General features: G+C 39.8%; 1 protein-coding gene and 2 non-coding genes across 3 annotated transcripts; 1 reads left to right on the top strand and 2 right to left on the bottom strand.

The window, feature by feature from the left end:
* Positions 1-7,013: 7,013 nt before the first annotated feature.
* On the bottom strand, positions 7,014-8,094 carry LOC123057019 (photosystem II D2 protein-like). Its single transcript, XM_044480198.1, has one exon. The coding sequence runs from the start codon at positions 7,821-7,823 to the stop codon at positions 7,014-7,016; it is 810 nt and encodes a 269-aa protein (XP_044336133.1). The 5' UTR covers positions 7,824-8,094.
* A 1,421-nt stretch (positions 8,095-9,515) lies between these two features.
* Positions 9,516-9,589, top strand: TRNAD-GUC (transfer RNA aspartic acid (anticodon GUC)). The gene has a single exon. It is a non-coding gene; the product is annotated as a tRNA-Asp (tRNA).
* A 633-nt stretch (positions 9,590-10,222) lies between these two features.
* On the bottom strand, positions 10,223-10,294 carry TRNAN-GUU (transfer RNA asparagine (anticodon GUU)). The gene has a single exon. It is a non-coding gene; the product is annotated as a tRNA-Asn (tRNA).
* Positions 10,295-12,826: the final 2,532 nt, after the last annotated feature.

The following is a 12,826-nucleotide window of genomic DNA, read 5'->3' as shown; positions in this document are numbered from 1 at the left end:
CCCTTTATCCCATACGCAACAACCCCCTTACTCGGGTTTAAGCTTCTGTCACTCTAGACCCCCACTATAAGCGAATCATGAACGTATTGCAACACCCTACAGCGGGAATCCTTCACGTGTGTGCGGCACGAAAGGCACCATAGTACAACACCAAAATAAAACATACAACTCAAACCAATCTAGAACATGAATCAACCCAAAAGACAAAAGATATCTACTCAAAACATCATAGGTGACAACACATCATTGATCATAATATGTGGCATAAAGAACCATGTTCAAGTAGGGGATTACAGCGGGGTGCGGGAGAGTGGAACGCGTAAAAGTGATGAGGATGGTGATGAAGATGGTGATGTTGATGAAGACAATCACCGCGGCGATGGTTCCCCCGGTGGCACTCCAGCACCACCGAGAGAGAGGGGGAGAGACTCTCCCCCTTGTGCTTCCTCCTCCATGTCCTCCCCCTAGATGGGGAGAGGTTCTCCCTCTGGTCCCCTCTGGGATCCTCCTCCATGGCCTCCGGTGATGATGACCCTCTCCAGCATGGTTCCAAAGAGGGCATAGATTGATTTTTCATGGCTACAGAGGCTTGTGGTGGCGGAACTCCTGATCTAGATTTATTTCTGGGGTTTTTGGTATTTATAGGAATTTTTGGCGTCAGTCTCACGTCAAGGGGGTCCACGAGGCAGCGACAAGGTAGGAGCACCCTCCCGGGGAGGGGGGGGGGTAGGGCGCCCTACCTTGTCATCTCCTCGGGACTCTTCTGGTCCAACTCTTGTGCTTCGGGGTTCTCTTTTGGTCCATAAAAATCACCGTAAATTTTCAGCCCATTCCGAGGACTTTCATTTCTGCACAAAAAACGACACCACGGTAGTTCTGCTGAAAACAACGTCAGTCTGGGTTAGTTCTATTCAAATCATACCAAAACCATATAAAATTGTTGAAAACATGGCATGGATACTTCATAAATTATAGATACGTCGGAGACGTATCAGCATCCCCAAGCTTAATTCCTGCTCGTCCTAGAGTAGGTAAATGATAAAAGAAAAAAATTATGAAGTGCGAATGCTAGCATAGTGCATAAATTTGATCAATGATAGTTCCAAACAGTTTTTCTAGCATTATTCTTTATCATAAACAGTAGCTCATCTCATAAAACTTCTCATGATCAAGTAGCAAGCTATTCACATGTTAAAGTATAGACCATAAAGTTTGTCGAGAACTAACAAACTATGCTTCCAGTCACCAAACAATTGCAATTCATCTTATTTTCAGAAAGAGTCTATGTAAGAGCTTTGATTTAGCAAATTCCACATACTCAACTATCATATAGTCTTCCATGATTGCTAACACTCAAAGCATATTTTTAGGAGAAATAGCATCCGTCGAACACAGAGAAAGATAGGGGCTTAATGTTTCGCCTCCCAACTTACTTATCATATAGATAGTTTTCAACAATAATAATTCATGATCAAATATATTTGAATGGCCATATATGCTTGGATCATTCCCCACCACATGATGCTTGCCAACTAAAGAAAAATTGAGGTTGAACTAAGAAGGAAAATTATTGACTCTTGCATAAAAGTAAATACATGAAAGTAAAAGATAGGCCCTTCGTAGAGGGAAGCAGAGATTGTCATGCGCTTTTTAATTTTGGATGTGCAAACCCTTAATGTGAAGGAATGTCACATTGTATTGCCCTTTGTGATAGCAACCTTTATTATGGAGTCCGTCGCTTTTATTTCTTTACCATCACAAGTTTGTACAACGCTTATTTTTTCTTAGAATAAAAGATCATACATATTTAGGAGCAATTTTTATTGCTTTTTGCACCGATGAAAACTTACTTGAAGGATCTTATTCAATCCATAGGTAGATATGGTGGACACTCATGGCATGAAACAGGGTTTAAGGGTTTTGGATGCACAAGTAGTATCTCTACTTAGTACAAAATTTTGGCTAGCAAAAGATCCTAAGCAAGCACCACATGTTAGAGGATCCATAACAATATAACTTCTATGCAAATATACCCAAACATAACTCATTACGTTTTCTTCCTTGTCCAACTTCAACTAATTTTCTCAAGTTTTAAAATAATTAATGGGGCTCACAATCATAGAAGATGTACAAGATAGTATATTTATATGTGAAATCTCTCTTCTTCGATATTCTTTCATGAATTGTTCAAGTGACCAATGTTGAGTTTGCTAACTTTCAATAAATTTTACCACCTATACTTCTTATAAGTGAAGTCATTACTCCCGATGGGATAAGCATGTGAAGCATATATAATTTCAGATCTATGATATTCAATTCATTCAACCATTTACTCGTAGGATATAAGTGAAGCACGCAAGTAAATGACAAACTACTCCAAAAAGATATAAGTGAAGAACAATGAGTAGTCAAATAATTAACTAGCCATGGGAGGACTCTATCTCATTCAAGATTTCAGATCCAATGCTTTTATTCAAACATCAAGTAAAATGGAAGTATGCTCCAAGAAAAACACATATTATGTGATGAATAAAAATATAGCTTCGAGTAAGGTATACCGATGGTTTTGAAGACGAAAGAGGGGATGACTTTCGGCGCATCCCCAAGCTTAGGCGCTTGAGTCTTCCTTGATTATTACCTTGGGAATCCCCAAGCTTAAGGTCTTTCCACTCCTTATTCTCCTCATATCGATATCTCACCCAAAACTTGAAAACTTCAATCACACAAAACTTAACGGAATTTTGTGAGATGGGTTAGTATGATAAAGAGTAAATCATTCACTTTGGTACTGACAAGATAAGATTCATAATTGTTATCACATAATGCCTACTGTACCATATCATTTCTATAATATATATTGAGAAATATAAGCCATAGAAAGTAGAAAAAAGCAAACTATGCATTGAAAATAGAATCTGTCAAAAACAGAATAGTCTGTAATGATCTGGACAACAACCATACTTCTGTCACTCCAAAAATTCTGAAAAATTAGGACAACCTAAGCAATTTGTATATTAATCTTGTTCAAAAATAATCGGTATTTTATCACGCTTATGTTAAAAATGAAAATTATTTTACTGGGCGCAAAAGTTTCTGTTTTTCAGCAAGATCAAATCAACTATCACAGTAAGCCATCCCAAAGGTCTTACTTGTCACTTTATTGAAAGAAAATCTATAAAACATGATTACTACAGTAGCTTAATAATGTGAACACACAAAAACAGTAAGGATAGATATTGGGTTGTCTCCCAACAAGCGCTTTTCTTTAATGCCTTTTTAGCTAGGCATGATATTATAATGATACTCTTCCAAGCCCAATTCCGATGATAGTCTTATTCATATTCCAAAAGATACAAGTGAATTTCATGGATAATTCTACAATTAATATATATTTACCAACATCCAAGCTCAAAATATATAAGTGAAGCACACAAAGCATTCTATAAAGCCATGCTCAAAAGATTTAAGTGAAGCATAAAGAGCATTCTATACAACCATACTCAAAAGATTTAAGTTAAGCACATGAAGCATTCTATAAATAAATGAAGGACTATCTCATACTAGCATGGTGCATAAAAGAAAAGAAAGAAAAAATAAACTCAAAAGACACATATCATGTGAACAAAACAAAAACCAAGGTATACAGATAATTGTTGAAGAAGAAAGATGGGATGCGACCCGGGGCATCCCCAAGTTTAGATGCTTGAGTATCCTTGAAATATTTACTTGGGGTGCCTTGGGAATTCCCATGCTTGAACTCTTGCCTCTCCTTATTATTCTCATATTGATAACTCCTCGATCTTCGAACACTTCATCCACACAAAACTTAACAAAAAACCTTGTGAGATCCGTTAGTATAATAAATAAAATCACTATCTTTAGGTACTGTTGTAAACTCATTACAGTTTCATATTAGCATTATATCTACTGTATTCTGACTTCACCATGGTTCATACCCCCCGATACAACCCATAGATTCATCAAAATAAGTGAACAACACATAGAAAACAGAATCTGTCAACAACAGGACAGTCTGTAGCAATCTGGAACTTTCGTATACTTTTGTTCCTTCAAAAATTCTAAAAAATTAGTAAAATATAAAGAATTAGCATAGAAGTACCATGTAAAAATATCAAAATTTTATCGCTCTCCAGTAAAAAATGTAAATTCAATTACTACAACAAAAGTTTCTTTTTTTTTCTGCTACACACACCAAACAAGCAATTTAAACATTCTAAACGTAAAGCTTGGCACATTATTTTTGTAATACAATGAATATATACAAGGGGATACTTATTTTTCAGAAACTTCCATGAAAAATTCTACAATGTTTCCTTGAGCGTGAACACAAGTGTTCAAGGTCGACCCTCACATCTCTAATGCATAACCTTCCAATCACTTCTCTTTTCGAAAAAATAGGCAAAAGAGGCAAGTATTTTTTTGTATTTTGCATTATTTTATTTTTTTGTTTGTTTCACCCACAACTAAACAAAAACAAAAGGGAAAACAAAATCTACTTAGTGAAGAAAGCAAACAAGCACTCACGAGAATATCAACCCCACACTATTGCTCCCCGGCAACGACGCCAGAAAAGAGTTTGATAATCCCCAAGTGCAAGGAATCATCCTTGCAATTTCCAAAGGTGGAAGTGATAAGTATGGGGTGTCGAACCCACAAGGAGCTAAGGTAATATCAATATTCTCTCAAGTCCTATCTTCCACTGATACGACTCTACGTACACCGAACGTTTGCTTCCATCTAGAAACGACAAATAAAACCATGTCGTGGGTATGAAGAGGATAGCTTTGCATGATATCGGAGAACTAAAATATAAAAGTAGGTGCTGTTAACATAAAGTTAGAATATATTATTATATATTATAAATAGCGAGTGTGGAATAATGATGGATCGGTGTGCGGAATTATCCTAGGCAATTATTAACAAGATTAGTGGTCGTTACTGCAATTTTATATGAGGGAGAGGCATAAGCTAACATACTTTCTCTTCTTGGATCATATGCACTTATGATTGGAACTCTAGCAAGCATCCGCAACTACTAAAGATCATTAAGGTAAAACCCAACCATAGTATTAAAATATCAAGTCCCCTTTATCCCATACGCAACAACCCCTTACTCGGGTTTAAGCTTCTGTCACTCTAGCAACCCACTATAAGCGAATCAAGAACGTATTGCAACACCCTACAGCGGGAACCCTTCATGTGTGCGCGGCATGAAAGACACCATAGGACAACACCAATGCTAATTACTAAACTTGTTGAAGAGATGAAATAGAACCAAGGTCTATCTTTTTGATCAGAGGTTGAATCGATCATCATCAGAAGAATTAGGCCAAAAATTAGGATACATTCTGGAAAAATGAAACTTCCATTGAAGAGAAGCAAATGAAACGCTTTCATAAAAATTCTCGTAGAATCGAGAATGAAGTTTTCATTCTGTACATGCCAGATCATGAATTAGTAACTGCATCCAATCTCCGAAAAGTCCCGATTGTTTCGATTTTTGAAATGGGATATTTACGGAATCCCCATGAATAGGATCAAACCTTATTCCATGCTATTTCCATAAGATTCTTCTTTCTTATTCTTAAGCAAGCCCTCGAGAGGGCTTAGTTGATCATGATTTCTGTTTTCTCTTTCTTTTCCTTTTTGTTTGTTTCGAGAAAGATATCGTCCGATTCTCCTTCTATTGATTCTTTTCCGATCGAGATGTATGGATCCATGTGTCTACATACATAGATTCTGTTCATGGATTAACGAAAATGTGCAAGAGCTCTATTTGCCTCTGCCATTCTATGAGTCGCTTCCTTTTTGCGTATGGCACCCCCACTCCCTTTGGCAGCATCTACTAATTCGGAACTTAATTTGAAAGCCATATTTCGACCCGGACGCTTTTGGGATGCTTCTAATAACCAACGAATGGCAAGTGCTCTTCCTTGTTTAGATCCTATTTCAATCGGAACTTTCCGCGTCGATCCTTTTTTATTACGTCTTGTTTTTATTACGCCCATAAAAGAAAAAAATAAGTTATGAAATGCAGTAATTCTTCTTTATTCTTCTAATTGATTGCAATTAAACTCGGGTCAATCTTTTTTTTCTAAAAAAGATTGAGCCGAATAAAAATAGATCATGATATGATCATGAGACTTGACAAATCGAGATTCGTCTATTCTATATATCTAGAATATATATATTAAGGTATAATACAATAAAGAAATACAAATATAATAATAAAATATAGTATTATCATATGATAATGGAATCAAATACGCAGTATTTACAGAAAAAAGTCTTCGTTTATTGGGAAAGAATCAATATACTTTTAATGTCGAATCGGGATTCACTAAGACAGAAATAAAGCATTGGGTCGAACTCTTCTTTGGTGTTAAGGTGGTAGCTGTGAATAGCCATCAACTACCTGGAAAAGGTATAAGAATAGGACCTATTCTGGGCCATACAATGCATTACAGACGTATGATCATTACCCTTCAACCGGGTTATTCTATTCCACTTCTAGATAGAGAAAAAAACTAAAGGAGAATGAATGAAAAAAGACATAGTTTGGAAGTTAGACCTTTTTATAGGACTCTCTTTCAATTTCAAAAAAGAGGACATTTGAAACTTTTAACAGGCGTAATCGTGAGTCAACAAGTGACTCGAACTGTGTGTAAAAAAAGAAGCATTTTTTTTTTACAGAATATTTTTCAAACTAAAAATAAAAAATACAATACAATAGTCAATATTCCTTATAATAGATATACTTAATTATATCATAAGAATCTTAAGATATTTTTTGACTAGATAGAAATAGTAAATTTGAATTGAGACACCTATTCCATGACGGATTTAAACTTACCTTCTATTTTCGTGCCTTTAGTAGGCTTAGTATTTCCGGCAATTGCAATGACTTCTTTATTTCTTTATGTGCAAAAAAATAAGATTGTCTAGTATTTTTTAGTGTAAGTAATATAATATGGTAGGGTATGTGGCTTTTTCTACACACACTTTCTACACACAAATGAAAAACGGTTATGGATGCGGATATAGGCGCGGTTAGCAGTCACCATTGAATACGTTTCTTCAGCTTGAGTTGGGTTAAAAGCACGGAAGGTATTTGCACCATCACCGTCCTCAAATAGAGTGTTTTCTACGGTCGCTCCATGAATAGCGCATAGCAGAGCCGCACCTAATACTCCGGCAACTCCCATCATATGAAATGGGTTCAACGTCCAATTATGAAATCCTTGAAAGAAAAGGATGAATCGAAATATCGCTGCTACGCCAAAACTCGGCGCAAAGAACCAACCAGATTGCCCCAGTGGATAAATAAGGAATACAGAAACAAAAACAGCAATTGGACCAGAGAATGAGATTGCATTATAAGGCCGCAATTGAACAGACCGAGCAAGTTCAAATTGGCGTAACATGAAACCTATTAGTGCAAAAGCCCCGTGGAGAGCTACAAAAGTCCATAGACCGCCTAATTGACACCAACGAGTAAAATCTCCTTGTGCTTCGGGCCCCCATAGTAGCAACAAAGAGTGTGCTAAACTATTGGCAGGGGTAGAAACTGCTGCGGTTAAGAAATTACAACCTTCCAAATAGGAACTAGCCAATCCATGGGTATACCAAGAAGTTACAAAAGTTGTCCCTGTAAACCAACCCCCTAAAGCGAAATAAGCATAAGGAAAGAGCAATAGGCCAGACCATCCTACAAAAACGAAACGGTCCCTTCGTAACCAGTCATCCATAGTATCAAATAGATCATTTTCTTCTTTAGGAATTCTACCAAGGGCTATAGTCATAGTGATCCTCCTATTCAATTACTTCAACCATTTCCGAGCACCTCATATCACTTTCCAAGGCATATGATAGTTTTATCATCTGTGGACGATTTCTTTCTCGTTCAATGCCCTTTTTCAATGGTCTCGAAGAGAGAAATTTCCCATTTTTATCTATGGAGTCACAACCGAGGTCGTGGTAAATCCATGAATTTGATTCGATTTGTTTTTCTTATACTATTTGTTTTTCTTATACTATAGAAATAGAAATAATTTTTTTTCTTTCTTATACTATAGAAAGAAATAAACCTTTGAATTTAGCATTATTCCAAGACTCCTATTTCAAAGTCTATCTTTTAAGGGAAAAATGAAAATAAAAGTAACCCTTCTTTTCCCATTCCCTAACGTAAGACATGGTCTACTCTCAAGATCCCAAAGTCCGCAGCTAAGGAAAGCCCCTTCTTCATAAGATCAAGAAAGTACGAGCGTCTTTCGAAGATTGGAAAATCTCCCATACTTGGAGAGAAGCAAACCAACCGGCCGATTTGCAATTGACTATGCTTAGTAGTTGACATCTTTGGTCTTCACATTTTCCCTTCCATTTTGTAAAGTTAGTAGAAGAGGATAGATCCGGTAAATTGACGAATGTCAATCTTCATTTTTGTAGATTAATACACTGGTAGGGGTCGATCAGGCAAATCCCAAAGCTGACCCCCGAACAGCTGCCGGACTGCTCTACTGATCTTCTCTCTCTTCAGAAAAACGGAACCTTCTCAAAGACTCCCTTTGCACTGAGAACACAGTTCAGAACCCTCCTTCTCACAAGAAGGCAAACCTTGTACGTTGATCGAATCTTCTTTCGCATCCAGAAGAGAGGCTGTGGGCTATCCGAGAGAGTGGTTCAGGTGACTACCGGAGTCATTGATTAAGCAGGTTAGATGGGCTTAGTAGGGCTTGAACCTACAATATCACCGTTATGAGCGGTATGTTTCAACCAATTAAACTATAAGCCCAATCGGATCTCTACATGCCGGGAAGAGCGGACAGAAAGAGGAGACCTTTGCTCTATCTCCTTCTTCCTCTTCCCGGGGCCCCGGAGGGGTTCTTTGGCAAGCCCTATTAAAGAAGCTAAGTGACTTTCGTCACTCAAGTAGTGAGTTTGAGAGTGACCGTTAGGGCGACCACTTGTACTTCTAGGCCTTGGCGACCTATATGTTACGCAACACAGCTTCACTCGATTCAGTAAATCAATAGTTCAAACCAGCCCACTAATAGCTTAGATAGTGGCCCTTCCACTTTGGTATAGTTGACCCTACCTATTGACTCAAGGTTCATAGGAAGGGGGAACCCAGACGTAGTGGGATGTAGGCTTCAGTTGTTTTGGTACTTTTTCACTACGTCTTATTATTTGTTTTGTAACCGGCTTTTCACCGGCAGGTCAGTAGGCCTTTTAGAAGGCGAACAAACGAAAGTTCTCCGCGGGCGCTAGCGCTATCTTGTTCGCTTTTGTCAACTGAAGTCGCGCGTAGCGCCAACTAACTGATAGCTGATAGAGCGCGGAGCCCCTTCTCTAAGCGAGCAGAGCCATTTCTTTCTACTGTCGTCAAAAGAAAAAGAAAAGTACTAAAGGCGAAGGGCATTCTGTTGTACATCTACTTTGGTATAGTTACAAAGGTAACCGGTAGGTGACTGTTGAATCGACAGTAGTTACGAAAGGGGGAAATAGCTCAGTTGGTTAGAGTGCTGGTCTGTCACGCCAGAAGTCGCGGGTTCGAACCCCGTTTTCCCCGCCCGATCTTCCTCTTCCTGCCCGACTCATTTTGAAAACACTGGAAGCTGCTGATCCCAGCGTAGCATTCAAGACAATTGTTCCTTCTTCGGTCTCCCTCCACCCCCTTCGTTTGTTGTGGGTCTCACCGCAGGCACTTACTTAATGAATGAGTGAAGATCTTCCTTCCCCCCTTGTGTCTTACCAAGGACTGAGTTCCCACTTGTGGCGAAAAAAAAGTATACCATCCCACCCGGCCTAACCCGGGGGGTTAAGGTTCCTCTCGGAGACTGCCAGTCTACAAGAAGCTGGCAGAGCTTTAGCCATTGGACCACATCCATCCATCCTCCTACCTAAAGACGCCTTTTCTTCTTTGTTCTTCGAATTACGCTAGTGGAGACTAATTCCTTCCGGCTAATGAAGATACTACCCCAGTCTTCCCATTCATTCCCAGTGGATCCTTCTTATCCCTTTTCATTGAACGAACCAAGTTCACCTATACGAGAGTGAGGAATAGAAATCCTACAATCAACTTCCCACTTTTGATGTCCCGTTTGACGATTCTGCTGCGTCTTTAGAAAAAAAAAGGGAGAAGGACAGGGGTCGCTAGTCAGAAAAGCTATAACTATCAATTCGAATTCTGAATGAATCAAATCTCCCCAAGTAGGATTCGAACCTACGACCAGTCAGTTAACAGCCGACCGCTCTACCACTGAGCTACTGAGGAAGAACGGACTTAAGGAAGCTGACTCTCGTTCTTTGGCCCAACCAACCGCAGACCGAAAATCCAAAAAGTGCGTCACTTTTTCTCTTTCACATACACCGGGAGAAAGGGTGACGATAGCAATCCCCTTTGCCTCCCCGGCCGGGGCAGGACAAGGGGGGCGGCGGTCAACCATCAACTCTCGATATGCATATTGATCAATCGATCTCCGCGTCCTGCCAGTTCGCTAAGTAGACTCACTCTACCGAGGGGCAACTAAGGTTGGTTCCTGCCAATTCCCTTGCTGATCAGCCTTGGAATTGGCAAGTATGAGAGAGGACTCTCTCTGTCTCTCCGAGTTTCAACTACTAAGTGAAGTTAAGTAGCACTTCCGCTATTCTAAATGTGAATAGATTCCGATCAAGCAAGCAGGAGAAGGTGGTCCTTTCATCTCTCTGTCTGCTCCATGCTCTATAAAGGATCATGAGCAGGTTTAATGCTAGAAAAAACGAGATCTGCCTAATCATTTCGGTAGATGAAGTAGTGGGAGGTCACGAAGGAAGTAAGGGGGCATGTTAAGTTGATAATTTCGAACATTGTAGCATCCTTTTGACGGTTGGGCTTTGAGTTGAGAACTTTTAAGAACTCTTAATATGAAAATACACATTCTAAAATGACGCATCGAGCGAGACCATTCTGTTTCATTGTGAATGAAAGACGTTTTCGACCAACAACATCTACTCATATCCAGCTTCGTGTCATTTTTGAACACTGCGATCAGCAAGCAGCAAGCGGGGGAGAGTCAAGTCAAGTACAACACAGGACTGACGGGGTGGGGCGCGCCAAAGCAACCCGGGACCCCTCCGGGGTCACTACAAAAGCGCTGGCGCCTTCTTTTGAAGGTGAAAAACTACGCTAGCTAAGAAAAAGAAAAGGGCTGCGCTAATGGCAAGGAGCAAGAAAAGGGCAGCTAGCTCGAAATCCGATAAATCGAATACCTCCTGGCTTCAGTTATGAGAGAGAACTCCAAGGCAGGATAAAGACTGAGTTGGATTCAGCCGCGTGGGGAATGAAACAACATTCATGGAATGAGTTGAGGCAAAACCTCCAGCTCTTTTTGAGAGTCAGGGGCTTTAAAAGCGCTTTAAAAAGGGCTGTCTGCATTACTGGATTCACTATATCAAATTGTAGTAAAAACAAGGGGCCACGTAGACTATTCTGAGGTGGTATGCTAAATCCATGATCAACTGATGTAGCTAGTGTGACTAAAGCAGCAGCTATTGGCTTAACTGGTTCTAAACTCTCCCACCCGATAAAGGAATTGAAAGACTACCCCGGGCCACGTAGACTATTCCCTTCCGCAGACATTCTTTTCTAGAAGGAAAGTAGCAAAGCCGAACGCAAATACACATGCAAATTGCGTCGACTACCTCATCACTGTCCAAAATGGGGGATACCGCTATTCATACATGGATGGACGAGGGACTCCGCTGACAACATCAGTAGATGACTTTTCTCGCGGAATGCTATTAACGTTGGAAAAAAACACAGCTCTCAAACTCACCCTCCGGGTGATAGGTAGAAGCATTAGTACCTAACGGAGCGGTATCTAACCAAAAAGGGAGGTGATGTTCTTTTTAGAAACATGATGGAGCATGGCTTCCTTTCTTCTTAGATACATTTCATTCATTCCATTTCTCTATAGTTTACACCAGAACATCTTGCTAATCCTGACAGATCTCGAAAAGGGTGGGGGCACTAGAACCAAATCTACATACACATCGAAACTTCCTATCTCAGCCAAGCTAGCACCTTCATCCCACCAATGCATTGTACGACTCTCCACCCCCTTTTCCTCCCTCATGAAATCCTAATTTCCCGCAATGAAATTCAATTTTGTTCATGTCGGCGGTTGGCAAAACGGCCCTGAGATCCGGGACTGGTAAAACATGGGTGCCCAATTTGCTTTTCCGTGCTCCGCCTTAGTGCCCTTATGAAGGCGGCGGGGAGTCCTTAGCCTTTGAACCAAACTCTAGGGAACGCTCAATTGCCCGACGTCTCAACTGTAATGGTGAACTCAGTGACATACACTGAAATGGATTGCATCTATTGTTCCAAACAAGGCTGATATTAGCATAAAAGCCCTTCCATGCAATTTCTTGCTTCGCTCTACAGACGAAAGTGCCGGATAGTCAATGGTAACCAGAAGATCTATGGTTTTCGAGAGAAGGTAATTGGAAAAACGATTCATTCCTTTGCTTTCTTTTAGATATCTATTCAATAAGATGATCTGACCTTACCTGAAAACTAGATTCATGAAGAAGCCCAAAAAGTGTCGGGCTTAGTGCAGCCCAGTTCCTAGCCAGTGTGGGGTTCTGCCATGGATATTCGGTCCACTCCAGAATTCCATTCATTTTTCAAACGTAACTCGATTGACTCAATTCACAAACGGCAAGGAAGTCAAAAGTGACGCTTACAGGTCGTACGACAATTGATTCTCTTTCGGGACTACATACATCTTTTCTTTAACAACTACCATACAAGCTATTCGCTTAA

Source organism: Triticum aestivum, chromosome 3A (genome assembly GCF_018294505.1).
Source record: "Triticum aestivum cultivar Chinese Spring chromosome 3A, IWGSC CS RefSeq v2.1, whole genome shotgun sequence".
Classification (NCBI taxonomy): Eukaryota; Viridiplantae; Streptophyta; class Magnoliopsida; order Poales; family Poaceae; genus Triticum; species Triticum aestivum.
This window is presented reverse-complemented; position numbering and strand designations above follow the sequence as displayed.

Excerpts from the sequence above, each read along its gene's own strand:
- LOC123057019 (XM_044480198.1), bottom strand. The coding sequence starts at position 7,823 with ATGACTATAGCCCTTGGTAGAATTCCTAAAGAAGAAAATGATCTATTT.